This window comes from Lipotes vexillifer, unplaced genomic scaffold (assembly GCF_000442215.2).
Source record: "Lipotes vexillifer unplaced genomic scaffold, Lipotes_vexillifer_v1.1 scaffold192, whole genome shotgun sequence".
Classification (NCBI taxonomy): Eukaryota; Metazoa; Chordata; class Mammalia; order Artiodactyla; family Lipotidae; genus Lipotes; species Lipotes vexillifer.
This window is the reverse complement of record NW_006780202.1, coordinates 915,376-935,224: the sequence shown is the minus strand read 5'-3', so window position 1 is coordinate 935,224 and position 19,849 is coordinate 915,376. Positions and strand designations below refer to the sequence as shown.

Here is a 19,849-nt window from a genome sequence, read left to right as displayed (position 1 = left end):
GGAATGCCCTGGGAGTATCCATAGATGCCCTGTGGTTAACCAAATGTCTGCGGTGGGCACGGAGCAGCTATGTAATTAGTTCACCATGCCTGCAGCTGACTGTTTGTTCCCTCCAAACAGGAGAGCTGGAGAGAGGCAGTTGCAGATGCCATTTTTGTATCCACAGCTAATTGCAGAGTCACCTCCTCTAAAAGGAACATTCCTGCCCTTCATAAATATGGCCTTTATTGTTTAATGGAACTCTGGCAGAAGAAGATGGTTTTTAGTACCCTAGAGGTCCTTGATGGATGAAAAATTTATTTTGAACATTTAACGTTTTGAAATTGTCCTATGGCATAGAAATCTGCAGTCATCATAGGTGACCCAGCCATTCGAGGTCATATTCTCTCATACCATAATTTTTTCCTAGCCACTTATTTAACATTCAGTCTTGCTCAAGTGCTAAGGCAAAGGTTGTTTGGTTTAATCTTTGAAAATGATGAAGCCCACTAGGGTAACTGAAAAAAAATTTGACAAAAACATTTCATGAAAAATACTTCACATAATTTCAGTGTGTAAGAAACCATTACATGCACAGACACACACACACACAGTCATAGGCACATGATACCACATTTGTACTTTGTGCTGACTATAAAATAAATGCCACATTCTGTAGGAAACCAAAAACTCCCATTGAGTGAATAAACAGGTCCCAAGGAACAGCCCATCACTCAGTGTCTTCCAGAACACTGGGTCAAGGCCGCTCTCTTTTGCATTGTTGGCAAGAGTCTGACTTTTCTTCCTCAGATTCCTCTTTTTATTTACGTATTCTTTTGTATTTTAGAGAGTTTGCTAATCATGTGAGGTTGGTTTCCCTCTAGAATCTACAGGGTATATACTGTGTCTTCTGTATGCTAGGAGAGAAATTCACCAGTCACGACTCACCCTTGAAACATGTGAAGAAAGAAAGCTGCCCTGCAATTCTCCCCAACACTCAGTTTGTACATTTGATTTCACACTTGTCATTTCTCTTAATAGTAATCAGTATGTGTGTATGTGTGTATGTGTGTCTATGTATACACACACATAACCTCTCTTAAAGTTTAGATGAATAAAAATTATATTGTTTAAATAAATATATATCCCCTTCTTTGATAAATTTGAGAGAGCTCCTCAGAGGCAAGACCATCTAATTCATCTTCTTATCCCCATGTCTAGCTTGGTGCCTGGAGTCAAAAATGTTTCTCAAATGAGTGAGTGATTAGGTCTCCATGGTCTTGCAATGTCAAGGAGATTTGAACAGTTTTTCAGAAAGATGGCCAGCAAGACAGAAACCCCATTTTTCTTTCATATGTTTTTCCTGAAGAAAGATGTTGATTTACCAGGGAGCAGCCTTTTCTCAGTCATTTTCTAAATTATTCTTTACCAGGGTCCTGTTTATAGCGAGTATAGAGAGATGGTTTATCATCTGAGTACCGCATATGCAAAAATTTTGCATATGCGCTTGGTGGATAAAGAACAGGTAGCCTAAAACTCAATTAATGACAAAATTTCCAGTCAGAGAAGGAAAATAAAGAGAAGTGAAAGTAGTAGTTGCTAAATTCTTCAGTCAGGAAACAAATTAATTCACTAACATTTAAAAGGGGGAAGTTTTTAAAATACTGATAATAAGTGCTGACATTTAACAAGCACTTACTATATGACATGCGCATAGTGCTTTGTGAAATTATCTATTTTACTTGCATAATTTTACGATAGGCATTCCCTTCATTTGACAGATGAGGAAGCTGGAACGTAAAGAGGTTAAGTCCAGGGCCACACAACTAGTCGTTGTAGAGCAGAAATTCTGACACAAGTGCGCTGCCTCCAGAGTCAGTGCTTTTAACCCCCTGAGCCAGCCTGGTGAAAACGAACATCATTTATGTTAATGTACAAAGGTTCGTGATGTCTGCTTAAAGTATAGCCACAGAGGCAGGCTTGAAAACCTTCCTTTTTCTGATTTTTCAGTGGAGAAAAGCAATCTAAACTTTCTCCTCTTACATAACAAAAAATGCTTTTCTCTTCTTGAAGGAATTATGCCTCTTTAGTAAATAAATGCAGAAGTTATCTAAGCTCTTGCCTTTTAATAAATTTGACTTTCAAAACCTGCCTCACAGTGAAGATAAAATTTAAGTTTACTGCAAGCTACAACCTTCTGTGATCCAAGTGTGTCCCCAGTTCACTTCAAGATTTTGATGTAAAAAGCTGGGGATATCTTTTAATATTTCAGATGGAGTTTGCTGTGGGTCCGTTCTGCAGAAGAGTATCTGATTTAGGAAAGTCCTATCGAATGCTGAGGTCATTCAGGTGAGACATAATTCTGTTATCGCTGTTAATATAGCCATATCCTGTTAGCAGATAAATCCTCCCCTGTTCATGTCCATCTGTATGAAATTGCCTTTATTCAACCATTTTGTGATGTACAACAGTGGCATTTGAAAGTTATTCTTCAAACCAGAAATTTATATAGTCTTATATGCGATGACTAGTGTATGTATGTATGTCTGTGTATGTGTTAGTTTTGAGTTGCAGTTCATAAGATTGAGCTGGTAAATTTTTTATTATGCTCTTTCTAGGGGGATTTATTTACTTTTTTATTCTCCATTCTTACAGAAATATATTGAGTAGTAATACAAGGCAGTTCATAATTTATAGATGTCTTTTTCTGAAAGTATTATTGGTTCATTTGTCATTTCCAATCCAGTTTGCTTCTAAAAAGGTCGTAAGTTACATTCCCTAACAAAACTATTAGATAGCGTATTAGAAGAACTGAGTTTGGTGGTGAAATGCAGGGAATGACTGTAAATGTAGTAGATAATTTAGGCTAAAGATGGCTAATGCAATTGAGCACAAAATTTGGGATTGAGCTTACTTGAAACCAGTTCAAAAAGAAAAACAATGAGTTAATTCAAACTCATGATCTAAGAATATACCAATTTAACAGGAAAATCGTTTTCAGTGCTGAATGCTTAGATAGACCTTTTACCAACTCAAATTTTAAAGACTTGAATAGCTTAATGACTAGGTCTTAAGTATCAGATTTTAGAAGATAAAAAGATGTTGTTCATACGGCTGTTTATTCAATAAGCCAAACTTTTTCACATCATGGCACACATAGAAAATATATACATATAAAACGATGACCAACCCTGAGGGCCAAGGGGATCAACATAATACTTATAACCATTTTCTGACCACAGCATACCAGATGGGAAACCTTGATATCAGCTCTCCATAATATCCAAAAGCATAATGGTTTTTGAATGTTTCTTTATAAAGATAGGTAAGAGAGTCCAGGCATGTGGCTTTCTATAAACTGACTCAGTACCAGAAACTAGAGTAATCAATAAGCAGTATGTTCTTTAAAAGATTGCTTCACTCTCTTATGTCATCCAAGCTTTTGGTAGAAAATTCAAGTGTAATGAACCCAAGGTTGTTGATTGAAAGGGAAGGCTTATCCTTTACTTTGCCTGTGAGTAATTGGCAGTGATTTTTTTTAATGGCAACACAAGAGCCTGAAATATTTTTCTCAGATGCCCATCTGAGTTGGATTTCAAAAAAACTTAAAGTGGGATCACAAGTGTTTTCAGATACCTTCTTTGGATTAGCTCAAACCTTATATAAAGTATTTAACTATTTTGGAAGCCTTAGGGTTTGGCACTACTAAATATGGACAAATCGAAAGATTAAGTGGTACTGAGTACCCGATCCACCAGTCATCTGTATGTACCATAAAAATAACCTTAATAAAACTCCTGTAAAGTCACTTACTTTGAGTATGATGGTAACACGGCAATCCTGGTTGGATGATCAAATGCTGCCCTGAGTAACAGAATCTTAGCATGTTGAGGGACATCAACCAACTAGGTATTTTAAAAGGCATGGGAAAAGCTGTGATTAGGGATTTGCTATTTTAAGATTAGACTATTATTATTGATAGTGCTGGCTCCCATGTTTAGTTGTTTATTCCACATGTATGTATTAAAATAGTGCTTATCTTATTTGCTGAGGCAAGACGGCCTTTATCCAAGTGCTTTTAAAGTTGTGTCACAGTATGGAGATACACATTCTAAGGTTTCACATAAGAACAGTTCTATTTTAATTCATTTAAGATTTTCTGTCAACCCTCCCAGTTTTCACATGAAAGAAGGACTCTTTAAAGGAGCGTTTAAAGTTTGAATAGTGACACCTTCTAGTATCTATAGGATAAAAAATTAATGATTGGTTAGTGTATAATTTTTTAAAATCCTATGGTATTTTTTTGTTTGTTTTTTGTTTTGCGTTATGCGGGCCTCTCACTGTTGTGGCCTCTCCCGTCGCAGAGCACAGGCTCTGGACGCGCAGGCTCAGCAGCCATGGCTCACGGGCCCAGCCGCTCCGCGGCATGTGGGATCTTCCTGGACCGGGGCACAAACCCGTGTCCCCTGCATTGGCAGGCGGACTCTCAACCACTGCGCCACCAGGGAAGCCCAATATCCTATGTTTTTTATAGCTAGCTTCTCTCATGGGGCAATGGTCAATCTAGATGTGTTTCCAAAGTTTGGCCCTGACTCACATTAAGAGAGATTTTATGTTACCATCTGGCATATACTTGCATGCAAGTACACTCAAAGCCAGGCACACACACACGCACACACACGTGTGCCGTGAAACAGTAGTTACTCTCACTTCATGTGATATTCTCTGACATTTCTTTTTCATTTGGTTGGTTATTTTAACCCATTTAATTGGTTTCATGACCCACTAATGTTTTGCATCCCATGGTTTCTCACCTTTCTCACAGGGCCCTTTATTGTTGAACTTCAGCTGCTCTAGTGATAGGGGCTGAGTTTTGTCCCTTTCTCCATCTATAAAGATTTATGCCCTTTTCTCCTGGGATTCTGGTAACCCGGAGCTTCCTTCAGCACACCCCTCAGCTCCTAAGGCCTTGGCACATACGTAATAAGAGTAATTGTACTTTGCTTATGAAGACTTCTCCATATCTTGAATTCAGTGAAAAATTCTAACAGAGATTTATATCTATCAGTATATTCCTAAAGATATATTGAATGTACAGAAATCTCTCAGATTGATCCTAGAGCTTTCTCGGTTGTTTGAGAGGTCTTGGACACCATATGATAAAGATTTTAAGATTAAGTGGATCAGGAAATAAAATGAAAGTGTAGTATATTCTGGGGTTCAAATCTAGCTCTAGTCTAAAAAGAAGGTTTCAGGTCCCATCTTTGGAGAAAAGGGATGTCAGTGCCCCTGCCTCTGCCTGTATACATGGCTGGGAAAGGCCCCGGCTCCACCAGCTTCTCTGCAGTTGTCGTGATTGACTTAGGAGAGCTTCCCCATGTGGAGGTCCTACCGAGTCCCTTCCTAGAGAGGAGTGAGTCAATAGAGAGTCGTCTTTATTCTAGTAACCCAGTTCTAGGCACTTCATTTGCTACCTGCAAAAACTTGTTGAGACACCTGTCTCTTCTCTAAAATCAGTCCTGAGCAGTTGCGGTGGCAGGGCCCATTCTTGTGAACCCTGCCGTCTGTGCTGTGTGCTGTGACAAGGAAAAGGCGTCGTCCAGTGGTCGTGTACGTAACTGACCTGGGCTCTTGTTCATGGGTCTCCTCCCTAAAGGTTCCGAGTCACATCAGCACCAGCCCAGTGGCAGTCAGTAGGAGATTGGCTAAATAAAATATGCCACATTCATAGGATCAAATATATGCAGCCGTTAACAAGTTACGTTGTTAGTATCTAAGAATATGAAAAATACTTCCTAATGCATCACGAAATGAAAAAGGCTACTAAACAGTATATATGGTATGGATCCCTACTATTTTTAAAATAATAGCATGTGTGTTTGGAGAGGAAAAATCAAGGCTAAACATCAAAATGTTACCTTGGGAGAGTAGCATTGTTACTAGTGATTTTTCCTTTAGAGGTTTCCTATATTATTCAAATTTTTTGCTTTGGTTGTTTTATATTTGTAGTTAGAAAAGTCAACAGATATATTTAACAATCCCTCTTGCAGTGTTTCATCCATTTAAAAATAACAAGGGAGCCTAAAAATAATATAAAATATACTAAAACGGGGCTTCCCTGGTGGCGCAGTGGTTGAGAATCTGCCTGCCAATGCAGACAACACGGGTTCGAGCCCTGGTCTGGGAAAATCCCACATGCCGTGGAGCGACTGGGCCCGTGAGCCACAATTACTGAGCCTGCGCGTCTGGAGCCTGTGCTCCGCAACAACAGAGGCCGCGATAGTGAGAGGCCTGCGCACCGCGATGAAGAGTGACCCCCGCTTGCCACAACTGGAGAAAGCCCATGCACGGAAATGAAGACCCAACACAGCCATAAATAAATAAATAAATACATTGTGTATTATTTAAAAAAAAAAAAAAAAATATATATATATATATACTAAAACGTTATACAGTAAGAGTCGGGGGGCGAGAAAAACAGGCAGCCAAACAACCAAAAGCCCAGCAGGTTTAGAGGCAGGGGCTGCAGGAGGGGGCAGCAGGCCCAGTGCAAGGGAGGGTGACGGTGCCAGGCAGGGCATCTCCAGCCCAGACCCCCGGTGCAGCCTCCCCTCCCCCCTCCCCAGACACCCTGGCCTTGGCAGGCACACCCTCCCCTCATCAGGCAGCCATCTGCCACAGGGCACTTCTCTTGGACGTAATGTCAGTGGACTCTTTAATTAGGCTGGCAAGCCTCTTGGAGGCATTTACCTTTTACTGTCTACATGAGAGTTTCCCAGGCAGGGGGAATCTTTTACCCCGGAGTGAATGCTGCCTCAGAAAGCTGCCGACGTTAGGGACTTGCCCCTGGGTGGTTTGTGTTTGTACACAAGACACACAAGGCCCTGTCCCTGTCCACCCCTCCGCAGCATGACGGTGTCCCCCAAGAGGTGTCTGTGAGGGAGGTTACCTTTGCTCCACCTGGCCAGGGGCCTGTCAGTGCAGATCGTTGTGAGACAAAGGACAGAAAGAGCCACAGGCCACTCACTGCCCGGAACACAGACCCTGCCTTCAGGCAGGCCTGCTCCCGGGGAACAGCCTGGTCCCTAAATTATATCCACAGCCTGCTCTGCTGGAAGCTTCCTTGGGTTTAGTGGAAGAGCATTGAGAGCTGTCAGGAGATAAGGGGTGTTCTGATGGATCTGTTAGCATGAGGGGCCCAGAGAAGCAAGACCATTAGTAACTCTGGAGTGTAGTGTTCATGTCAGCAGTTTTCAGTTGGAGGAGTGGTGAGGGTTCCCGTGTCTGCATTACCTCCGTGATCATCTGCCACTTGAGGTTCCGCGCAGGTCCCTGCCTGCGGGTCTGCAGACCTGACAGTGGCCGTCTCTGCAGCCTCCGTGACGAGCACTTCCAGCCCCAGATCTGTTCTGTTCCTTCTTTCCACTCAGTCCATCCTCTGCAATCACGATTTCCCCAAGGTTTCTGGATTCTTAATTCCAAGTTTCTGATGTCAGTGTTGAAGACAGAAGGCAGCCACATCTGGGGCTTGGTTCACCTTGCTGTCTGCCAATACTTTGGCAGTCCTAGGAGCAGCCGGGTAAATGTGGAGGACTGGATAGTTCATTTATTGTCATTTTTATTCTAACAGTCATTATTTGATTATTATATGCTAAGCCTGTGCTGAGCATTGTCCTGGTACTTTCTCCTTCCACCCTCACCACAATAGATGAGAGTTAGGGATAACCCCCAGGCAGCAGTCAAGGCTGAGGGGTGTAAGCTTTCGGGGCTGCATGTGTGAGAACTGTGTGTGAGCTGCAGGGCTGCATTTCAGACCCAGGACTGCCTTCCGCGCAACCACCAAGCCCCGCGTCTTATCCCAGAAGTCTGTGCTTGTTTGCACTCCAGAGGGTCCTAGAGCAATATGTGCACGCTTATATGATTCATCCAGGAGAAGTCAGAGAGTGTTAAAGAGAATCTAAACTCCCCACTTTGGCGGTGACCTCCTACTCTGAAATGCCTCATCTCCCATCTTCTGCTGCAGACAGCCTTCCGGGAGATGCTGCAGGAAGCTTGAACCAAATGTGGGCTTTTATTCTCAGAGAACGCCTGCCTGAAACCCCTGCCTCCTTTCTGTCCTGGTCCCCTGGGACTGACAGCCTTAGACTCCAAGACAGGAGCCTGGGGGGCCTCTCGCCTCTCTGCTCTGAGCCCTGACTCACCCCCCAGTCATCAGCCTCCTGCTCCGTTCTCTCCTGGGACACACACAGTCCCTCCTGCCACCGTATCTGGGCCTCTTCCCATCTCTCGGAAGCCCTCACTATGTCCAGTGCAGGGAGGAGTCCCGTGTCCTCCCCTCCTGCCCCGCTCATTTCTCTACTGATTCCGCATCTCAGTGCACATTCTCAGTGGTCTGGGCTGTCCTCACCAAAAGGGGCTTTGCGGTGCGGGTGGCGGCAGGCAGCCCAGGAGCCCCAGATGCTGGCTGTGGATGCGGGACAGCAGGACTCGAGTCTTGTTCCGCTCCGTAATTGGCCTTAACAGAAGACTGATAGCTACACAGCTCTGGATCACTTAAATGTGGAGATCTACTAGAAGTACAATTTTTTTTCTAATGGGACCTAATACTTGGTTAATTAAGACTACCAGCTGGGGACTTCCCTGGTGGCACGGTGGTTAAGAATGTGCCCGCTAATGCAGGGGACACGGGTTCGAGCCCTGGTCCGGGAAGATCCCACATGCCGCGGAGCAACTAAGCCCGTGCGCCACAGCTACTGAGCCTGCGCTTAGAGCCCGCGAGCCACAGCTACTGAAGCCTGCGCGCCTAGAGCCCGTGCTCTGCAACAAGAGAAGCCCCCGCAATGAGAAGCCCACAAACTGTGACGAAGAGTAGCCCCTGATTGCCGCAACTAGAGAAAGCCCGGGCATAGCAGCAAAGACCCATCGCAGCCAAAAGTAAATAAATTAAATAAATTAATTAAAAAGAAATACCAGCTGCCTGTAAAGTTTAACCTTGAAAACACTGCTACTTAGAGTATTTTTCTCTAAGAGTGATTTTGTGGCATTTGGGGTATCTGTGTTTTATAACACAGATAATTTCCTTTTGTTCCTTTTATCACCTCAGATGGTGATGTATTTTTTGAACTTGCCGATATTTCAGATTCCACCTGGAATCAGGGAGAAGGGAGGTTCCCATTCTGTGTTCTTTCAGCTTCTTAAAACAAGCACCGGAAACAAAATGTCTGCATTCAGTGTTTACAGGTAATTATGTCAGTGATGCATAATACGGAATCAAATCCAGTTGTGCTTTCCGTGGCTTTTTTGGCAGTCCTGTTAGTGGCTAGAGTGGAAGATTTGGTCTTGGCAGAAAAATAACAGCTGTGACTCAGAGCTCCAAAGGGACAAGTGATTGACCAGAAGATGCTGTTTCAAAGTGAGCTGGTTTCTATCAGGCCTGCCCTGTGCAGGTGTTGCAGTCAGCAGCCTCGTGTGTGGCTCGGCTGGGCTGCCGGCCGTGGCACGTTACTGATGGATCCTCCCTCAGGTGGCGGCAGGCAGCCCAGGAGCCCCAGATGCTGGCTGTGGATGCGGGACAGCAGGACTCGAGTCTTGTTCCGCTCCGTAATTGGCCTTAACAGAAGACTGATAGCTACACAGCTCTGGATCACTTAAATGTGGAGATCTACTAGAAGTACAATTTTTTTTCTAATGGGACCTAATACTTGGTTAATTAAGACTACCAGCTGGGGACTTCCCTGGTGGCACGGTGGTTAAGAATGTGCCCGCTAATGCAGGGGACACGGGTTCGAGCCCTGGTCCGGGAAGATCCCACATGCCGCGGAGCAACTAAGCCCGTGCGCCACAGCTACTGAGCCTGCGCTTAGAGCCCGCGAGCCACAGCTACTGAAGCCTGCGCGCCTAGAGCCCGTGCTCTGCAACAAGAGAAGCCCCCGCAATGAGAAGCCCACAAACTGTGACGAAGAGTAGCCCCTGATTGCCGCAACTAGAGAAAGCCCGGGCATAGCAGCAAAGACCCATCGCAGCCAAAAGTAAATAAATTAAATAAATTAATTAAAAAGAAATACCAGCTGCCTGTAAAGTTTAACCTTGAAAACACTGCTACTTAGAGTATTTTTCTCTAAGAGTGATTTTGTGGCATTTGGGGTATCTGTGTTTTATAACACCTTAATTTCCTTTTGTTCCTTTTATCACCTCAGATGGTGATGTATTTTTTGAACTTGCCGATATTTCAGATTCCACCTGGAATCAGGGAGAAGGGAGGTTCCCATTCTGTGTTCTTTCAGCTTCTTAAAACAAGCACCGGAAACAAAATGTCTGCATTCAGTGTTTACAGGTAATTATGTCAGTGATGCATAATACGGAATCAAATCCAGTTGTGCTTTCCGTGGCTTTTTTGGCAGTCCTGTTAGTGGCTAGAGTGGAAGATTTGGTCTTGGCAGAAAAATAACAGCTGTGACTCAGAGCTCCAAAGGGACAAGTGATTGACCAGAAGATGCTGTTTCAAAGTGAGCTGGTTTCTATCAGGCCTGCCCTGTGCAGGTGTTGCAGTCAGCAGCCTCGTGTGTGGCTCGGCTGGGCTGCCGGCCGTGGCACGTTACTGATGGATCCTCCCTCACCTCTCCCTTTCCCATCCTTCTTCCCTTCCTGCCCTTGGATTGTTTGCAGTTTACATCAAGAATATAGAAGGAAAACAAAGAAAAACACAAATATTCAAACCATAAAACTAATTTAATTGTGGTAGATAAGTTTCAAATTTGACTTTAAACTTCCTGAAGCCAAAGATAAAAGAGGAACAGAATCAGCTATGTAATTCTCACTTTCGGGAGGAAGGAAGTATATCAATTCTTGGGAAAAAGTTCGGTGTTTCTTAGTACTTAATTCTAAAGCATTTGTACGTGGGACTTCATATAGGGAGCAGTGGGAGAGAGTGGGGACCAAAATTCTTGGTCATCTTTTTATCATACAGGCAGAAAGGATTCCATGTGGCTGCCCTTCAGTAAGTGGAGGACTGTCATACAGGACTGGCCTCTCCCCCCCAGGTCTCCTCATGTCATGAGCTAGGGTTCAGGATGAATCCTACCATGTCACATGCTGTAGGCAAAGATTGGGCTTTACTGGGGCAGGGGAGGACTCTCCCCAGACCAGGGGCAGCCGGGAGAGAAGTGAAGGCACAAGGCTCCCCTGTCTGCCTACATCCTCAGGGTGGCCTCTCAGGAGCGCCAGCAGGATGAGCCCGTGACCCAGTGGAGGAGCTGCCTCCCCACTGGCTCTGCCCAGTTACAGCTCAAACACGCGCTTGGCCCCAGGCTGGCTTTGAGTCTGGGAATGTCAGCTGCTCAGCACCCGGTGACCTTGGGCTGTGAGATGTTTCAGCTTCCTCTGCCGGGACAAGAGTTCTCCAGGCTACGGGAAGTGGAGCTGGGGCACAGTTTCCTCCCCTCCCACCCAGAGTCAGCTTCCAGAGGCCTCTGAGACCATAGCGCTCATCGCCACACCCCCCCACCCGAAGAACTTAAGGTCATGCCGGGTGAAAATAATTCCAAGAGACACTGTGATGATATGGTTCAATTATGTGGGTGACTGGGGGTCCTTGACCCATGGAGAGAATCTGGGGATACCTAAAGAGATAATAACTGCATGGCCTTCAAACGGTGTCCTGGAAACATTACTTTGCTCAGGTTACCATATAGGAGTTTTTAACAGTTTGAAGTTGTACTTTCTCCAGGGGTCTTTGTTTCTCTCTGAGAATAAGTCTATCTGTTCTAAAAACATGATGAGTAGTTGCTACAGTTGATATCCTAAAAGAGGCTGCCTGGCAGAATGAAAAGCCAGGCTGCACAGGTTTGAGTCTGTGTTCTGCCCTTTCCTAGCTTTTACTTGATTTCTCTTCCTCTCAGTTTTACCTGTCTATAAAATGGGGATGTAACAGTGCCTACCTCATAGGGTTGTTTGGAGGAATAAATGAGTTCACGTTTCTAAAGCTTTAAGTGTTCTGTGTGGTAGCCATTGCTGCTGCTGTTAAAACTAGGAGCTTTGCCTAGATGGAGACAGAGTCTTCGACACACAGAGAAGGACTTAAACAGGGATGCCTTCAGGAAAACCAGAATTCCTTCAGCAACGTTTTCCTACCCAAGTAGGTCCTGGACTCATTGCCTAAGGCTCTGCAGCGTGGAGCTCTGTGAGATGACTGCCCTTGGGAGTGTTCAAAGCAAGTGTACCACCCGCAGCTGTGGAAGACCCTAGCCCTGCTCCCACGGAGGACCTGATTCAGAGCTTTGTGGAAGTCTGATGACAGGCAACACAGATGAACTAAAAAGTTTCCACAGTAGTTAAAGACAATAAATTATAGAATAATGTTGTTTTACAAAACAGTTGAAATTAGAAAAATCCCTACCAGGGGTAAATTTTATAGAATAGCTATTATAAAGACATTTTTTCCAGTATATTCTGGATCCAACCAGAGCCAACTATCTTTTGAGAGCACTGCTGACTCTTGAGTGTATCATCAGTGTGGTGAAGAAGCTCATGTCTCTGGTTCGTCCAGGCCTTCAGCTGTAGATTGGAGTAAATTACGTGGGGTGAAGAAAGAGCCCAGGTACAGAGCTATTTTACATACTTCAGAATCGCTGCTGAGTCAGGAGATGTTGCTGCCATGTTTCCTCTTGAGATTCAGCCTCTACAGCTTGGCCTTTAATTAACTCTTATCCATCAGAGCCCAAAGCCAAGGAAGAGTCAGTAAAAGTTTCAAATTATTTTTGCCAGCCTTTGACAAGGGGGTAGGTGGTTGGATAACGGGATAGATTTTCCTACAGGCTCCTGTAAAATGCAGGTGTACCCTGGACATATTAGGGGTTCGGTTCCAGACCACTGCCATAAAGCAACTATCACAGTAAAGCCAGTCACACAAATTGTTTGGTTTCCCAGTGCATATAAAAGTTATGTTTATACTATAGTTTATTAAGTATGTAGTAGCATTATGTCTAAAAAAATTGTACATTATCTTAATTTAAAATACTTTATTGCTAAAAAATGCTAACCATCATCTAACAGCACAGGGTTGCCACAAACCTTCAGTTTGGTAAAAAACACCAAATCTGTGAAGCACAGTAAAATGAGGGAGGCTCTTCGTGGATGGTGACGCCCAGACACACAGTGTGTCAGAAGGGAGGGATGGTCAGTGAGGTAATAATTTTGTGTATACAAGGACATAATTGCCCTTTGAAAAGTTGTATAGAAAACTGAATTTTGAATTTATTGAAATTTTGAATTTATCCACATTAGATTGTAGCCCAAGGAAGGATTTTATATAAAATAAAAACTGGAAATTTTGACCAAACCTATTAGTTATAATTACTTGACAGCTTCAGCTAAGTGCTTTCATTTTAGCCTGTTCATCAGATGAGCTCTAAGGGGATTTTGCTGAGTCACCTTGATATAAAGTCAGACCCAAAGGCAGTGAGCTGGGGGTCCAGGAAGGAGCTGAAGGGCAGGTCCACCTGCCAGAGTGTGGGGTGGGTGTGTGTGTCTCCGGGCTAAACAGGGGGTTAAGAAATGGTTAGGAATTAGCCAGTGTAGGAAGACGGCTGTTACTCTTTCTTCCACTGCGTATTATGCTATTATGCTATTATGCTACTGTGCGGTTATATTCTACTAGTATGTGACTCTTCTACCAAGTCACCTCTTTCTGTATCGAATAGCATTAAATAACTTCTGCGTTTCCCTCTTTTAGACCACTGCTCTTCCAGACAAGTGAACACGTGGCCAGTAGCCCTGCACTGGGGGACATTATTCCATTCAGCATCATTATTCAGTTTTTGTTCACAAGAGCACCCCCTGAGCTGAGATCCCCCTTCCAGGTAAGGAAGTGAAGAGTGTGCCACTGCCGCCCCCTTCCCCCCAACTGAAGGTGCCCGGCCTTCTTCTGCCTTACGTAATCACGGATTCCTGTCTCGGCAGCAAATGCCTAAGGAAGGAAGACAGATTCCCTCTGCCCAGCCCCTACTTTCTCAGCAGTGTAAAAATTGCCTGCTGCATCTAGAATTAGCCCTTTAAATAATAGTGACACAAGTAATTTATGTTCATAAAGCTTTTTTTTTTTTTTTCTGTGGTTCGCGGGCCTCTCACTGCTGTGGCCTCTCCCGTTGCGGAGCACAGGCTCCGGACGCGCAGGCTCAGCGGCCATGGCTCACGGGCCCAGCTGCTCCGCGCCATGTGGGATCTTCCCGGACCAGGGCACGAACCCGTGTCCCCTGTATCGGCAGGCGGACTCTCAACCACTGCGCCACCAGGGAAGCCCCATAAAGCTTTCTTGACGGAGGCTCCATTTACTTTTCTGACCCACCTTCAATTGGCAAACCCAAAGGCTCTTTGGGAGTCAGGAAGGTGCCCTGAGGGCTGTGCCGCCTGCCTTTGGGCAGGTGTCTGGCGTCATTTGACCCCGGGAATCCCTGCGATCCTCTCTGAACCTGCGCGTACTGTCGCAGGATGGGATTCACCCTGTCTCCTCTGATTGTGTTTCCATCCTGCAGAGGGCCGAGTGGTCCCACGCACGCTTCTCCCAGTGGCTGGATGACCATCCCTCTGAAAAGGACAGGCTCCTCCTCGTCAGGTAGAGCCGTGCACTGCAGGGGCACCGCCCAGGGCGTGGGGGATGCAGGGGAGGAGGAAGGACAGGGCCCGGGCGGGCGTGTGCATGTTGTGCTCCCCCAGGGCAGGCACCTCACCTGCTGGAGTGCCGCCGGGGCGCGTTGCTGGGGGGCACGTCAGGTTTTGCTTTCCGTGTTCTCCACATCCCCTCTTGTGCTGTCCCGTGCCTGATGCAGCCCTAAGAACCATGCACTTCTGTTTTAAAAACCAACCTCAACCGTGAAGCGACTCCTTGCCTTGGCTCCATTTTCTGCTTCATTTCCACGTGGGGCAGTTACTGAAGTCATGGAACGCAGATGGGAGTAAACGTGATACTGTTATTAGTAGAAAACAAGGACACCCAGCAGCCTAGTGCCTCTCAGGTGTGTTTATGCACGTGTGCGCACACGTGCAGACACACCCACCACCCCCCGTACACCCCCGCCATGCCCAGGGTGGGATGCTTGCACTGTCCCATACGACTTACTAAGCATCTCTCTTCCATCAGCACTATCCTTTGAAATTTCCCTCACCAAAATCTCCAGAGACCTCTTAGCCACCAAATGCAGATGTTTCTGTTCTCACTTTATCACTCTGCAGCTTTAGCTAGAAGTGACCACCACTTCCTTCTTGAAACTGCTCATCAGCTGACCGATCACTTATTTTTATTGATACTCAGCATGTGCCAGGCCCTGAGGACACAAAGCAAACCAAGACAGGCCCTGCCTTCTTGGATCTTCCACGGCACCTCCGTCATCTGTTTCTGTTCTCATCTCTGTGGCCATATTTTCCCTCAGTCTCGTTTGCTGAACTGTCTTCTTCTGTCTACTCCTTAAAGGCCATCATTTCCCACAGTGTGTTCCTGGCTCTTTTCCCTTCACGTTCGATCTGTGCTTTGGTTCCCAGGTGAGCTCACCCAGACCCATGACTCTAGTGACCTCTTCTGTCCTGTGGCTCCGGGTCTGTGGTTCATCTTGGTTGCCTAGGGCCTCAGGCTAGCAAACTTGCTGTCACATGTCATCACTCAAAGCCCCACAGAAATCTCAACCCCAAAATGCTGAAAGTAAATCATCTTTCCTTTCAAACCTGCTCATTCTCTTAGACTCACTGTCTTTTTTTTTTTTTGGTAAACTTTTTATTTTATATTGGAGTATAGCCAATTAACAATGTTGTGATAGTTTCAGGTGCACAGTAAAGGGACTCAGCCATACATATACATGTATCCATTCTCCCCCAAAACTCCCCTCCCATCCAGGCTGCCACATAACATTCAGCAGAGTTCCCTGTGCTATATAGTAGGTCCTTGTTGGTTATCCGTTTTGAATATAGCAGTGTGTACATGTCGATCCCAAACTCCCTAACTATCCCTTCCCCCCCATCCTTCCCGCTCAGCCCCGTAACCATAAGTTCATTCTCTAAGTCTGTGAGTCTGCTTCTGTTTTGTAAATAAGTTCATTTGTATCATTTTTTTTAAGATTCCGCATATAAGGGATGTCATACAATATTTCTCTTTCTCTGTCTGATTTACTTCACTCAGTATGCCAATCTCTGGGTCCATCCATGTTGCTGTAAATTGCACTATTTCATTCTTTTTAATGGCTGAGTAATATTCCATTGTATATATATATACCACATCTTATTTATCCATTCCTCTGTCGATGTAGACTCCCTGTCTTGGTTGGGGTGTCACTGTCACCTATATCCAGCCAAGCTAGAAAACCTTTAAGCCATCATTCAACTCCTCTGTCACCCTCATTCTCCAAAGCCAGGCAGTTGTACCTCTTAAATCACTTTGGAAGCCATTCTCGGCTCCTCCAGGGGACCCTAATGCTCTTAGCCTGGGGACCAGCGCACCAAACCAGCCTTTGCTTGAGCCTAAGAGCAGGGGATGAGTTGGGTTCTCCAGAGCCAGCCTGGGGCTCGTGTGTTGAAGTGGTTCGGCTGTGTTTGCACCCAAGAGTCATTTACGGAGCTTTGAAAAATCCAGGTGTCAAGGCCACACCCTGACTGCCTCGGAATCTCCCTGGCAGCCAGCATCGGGATTTCTTAAAGCGGCCCGCGGCTCCGCAGCACAGCCGGGGCTTCACAGCACAGTCGCCAAGTGCGAGCCCACCCCCACTCCACTCCCCCTGCCGCCGAGGAAGGAAGCCGTGGAGGTCGTGGAGGAAGCCTCAGCCCGCCAGATCCGGGAGCGGCGCCGAGTCCTCAAGTGTGGCGACCAGTGCCCAGGGGAGCGCCCGGCCCTGCCAGTGGATAAAGAGGAGGGTGGCCCGCGCCCCTGCTCTTCTTCCGTGCTGGCCGCTTGTCCTCTCAGCTCTGAGTATCTGAGCCAGGAGTGGGGCGGGACGCGCGGTGAAGCTGTCACCGTCAGTGCGGCATCTGGTTAAACTGCCCTCAGAAGAGGCCCCAGGTGTGGACGGGGGACTCTGCCGGGGCTGGTGTGGGGCTTTGCGGTGCCCTCCCCGAGTCCCGTCGACTCGCTCAGCTGCAGCCCACTGGCTAGTACAGGAGCGCGCAGGGCTCAGTTGATGGAACAGGGCGCACCTTTGTCCTCTAACGAGTTGTCCTGCTGTGGGCACATCACAAATCTGCTTCCTTTTGCTTCTTTTTAAAAATGTCTCCCGAGTGATTTCATCGGCAGTGCTGTTGCTGAGCCTATATTTAGCAACCGAAACCATGCTCAGAAATGCTGTCAAGCTTTTTGAATCAGGCCTGCGCATCACGCCACGCATGGCTGATACCAGAGCCTTCGGTCCTGAGCAGGGAATGAAGCCCTCCTCGGGGGCTCCAAACCCTGCGCTCCTGCTCCGGCCCAGGCTGCTAGCAAAGCAGGAAGCTCTGTCCTAGAGAACGTCCTTTCTTACCTGTTATTGCAAAACTGATTTTGTCCCCGCATACTGAAGCACCACTGGATGAATTTCTTGCCCCTGTAGATAAACCTAGGGTAGGTATTGCCCTTTAAATGTCAGTAAATTTGTTTTAGCTTTGAGGGCAAACCTTGTTGTAGACTCATCTCCTCCCGGCGCAGTGTGTTAAGTCGTCAGAAGTAGGGCAGATAGAGGGTATAGCAGCTACTGCTGCGGAACAGACGGCAAGTAATGACCTCTCTTCTGCCTTCCTTTCTGCTTCCTTTTGACACCAGACATTTCTCTAGAGCTTGAATGGATCCTAGTCAAGTTAACTTTAAAAGTGGAGTCATCAGTGACTCCTGGGGCCGAGTGGGGTAAGTGGGGAAGATGGTACCTCCTGGCCCCTGCCAGGCAGGCATGTGCGCCCTTGGGGGCGCGGCGGCAGCCTGGGGAACTCCTGGGGGTGTGCAGGTATTGTATACGTTCTCAGCAAAGGTGAAGACTGAGGTTGTGATGGAAAGATTTCTCAAGTTCTGCACAACAGGTAGGATTGGCAGCATATGTACCGACTCTTGATATTGGCAGTAGGACAGCAACTCTTCTGACTGTGGCCTCTTCTCCTTTGTTTTTCCTGAGTCTCAGTAGGGGAACACCTTTATGGTGTCAAAACTGTATACAGACTTTTGGTACTTTTGCTTATTGGTACTTTTCACCTGTACAGTCGTCAGACAGTTCTCAGTGCCCCGTGCATCCTTGGACCCCTTGCCCTCCCTCGGGCGTCCAGGGCCCACAGGCTGGGAACCATTCCCTTAGCTGCTCCACTTCTGCAGAACCACGGGATCCCTGTTGTTGGAGGGGGAAGTTTGGTCTCACAGGAGCTGTTCCTATGGTGTTCCTATGGTGTGAGATCCCTTCCAGTTCTGGGAACTGGGTGCCTGAGGTGAGACCCAGGGGAGGATGGAGTCGGGAAGGCCTGCGAAGGCACATGGTAGTTTTTTAAGCCATTTAGGTATCTCTGTACTAAACACACTGATAGGTCCTGCCTGACAAAAATCAATTTTGTGCGTTCCGTAAAATCCTCCCCTTGGTTAGTTTATATCACATTGGGCAGTGTTGCCATGTTACCACAAACCCTCCCTCTACTAATTGTCTGCACAATTCCTATACTAATTTCTTTTTTCAATAAGGGTAACTTTAATAATCTTCCTATTTTGGATACAAACCAGAGTTGAGACTCTTACATAATGCTTGGCCCGACTTCCAAGAAAGCTGATGTTTTGCTCAAGCAAATGAAGTAATGTAATAATTGCTTGAAAATCTTGCTCTGATTTTACGTGGGAGGGCAGCTTTAATCTTTTTTCTCTCTGTAGTTCTGATGGTGTCTTTGATGAAAACCAAAAACACTAACCAAACTCATTTCTGAACTTTCTTCCACATATTGTCTAGTTTTATGTAATATCTTATCCTTCTGAAAGCAGATGAAACTAAGTGGATTTTTGTCCATTGATTAGATAAAAATGACTCTAACCCATTCATTGCAGAATTACAGTTTCTGTGAATTTCAGTGCATTAATTTCTTAGACTGATACATATACACCATTGTCTCAAAGACAGTTGGAGCCCTTGGGGGTTTCTCTACCTTGTGTGAATCTGGAGGGACTACATGTTGGGAGTGGGGTGTTTGCCCAGGATGCCGTAGCAACTTAAATAGCATTACTAAAAGAAACAAGTTTTTTCACAGAGAAACAGCTTCATCTAAGGCTCAGCCCTGACACGAATAAGGCATCTCACAGGACATTGTTCTTTAAGGGCATTAAATTCCATTTTGCTTGCTTGTACTTTTGAGGATCCCTGCACTCATGCTTCTCTTTTATTTCCTTTCTTCATTGCTTTTGTCTTTTTCATTACAGTTCTGTCTTCCTATATCTAATTCACTTTTTTAATTCTTTCACCCTGCATTTGGCAAGCACTTAGGTCCTGGGGCTACATAAATGCAGAAAACAGCCCCAAGCCTCAGAGTTGTTACATATTAAGAGGGAAACTAACCAACACACAGATCCTTACACGGCAATGTGGTCATGCATGTTAGAAGCGTAAACAACTCGCTCCTTACATGGAGAATCTGAGGCCATCAGAAGCGCGGTTGGGGAAAACCGTATTTGAGTGCTTCATAGGTTCATAGATGTACTTGGAAGAGAGCCAGGTTCTTCACAGTACGATCCTTTAACTCATAACTAAATCATGTAGGTATTCTTCCCACTTTGCAGATGAGCAAATAGGCTCAAAATGTAGCCCAGATCACACAGCTAGGTCGGTGGGGGCGGCGGGGGGGGGGGGGGCAGGGCCTGATGTACCAGGGGGGCTTCTTAACTAAAAGCCTGCCAGGCCCCCCCAAG

The 19,849-nt window shown here is 45.9% G+C and overlaps 1 protein-coding gene across 1 annotated transcript in view; it reads left to right on the top strand.

The window, feature by feature from the left end:
• The window catches only part of LOC103070722 (conserved oligomeric Golgi complex subunit 5), a gene marked incomplete at its 5' end in the record, with an annotated part of 40,796 nt that overhangs the window by 17,918 nt on the left and 3,029 nt on the right, over positions 1–19,849 (top strand). The window contains 3 exon segments of the mRNA XM_082930969.1: positions 2,252–2,328; positions 13,709–13,835; positions 14,508–14,587. Of these exon segments, the coding sequence (XP_082787095.1) occupies positions 2,252–2,328; positions 13,709–13,835; positions 14,508–14,587 (284 nt within the window).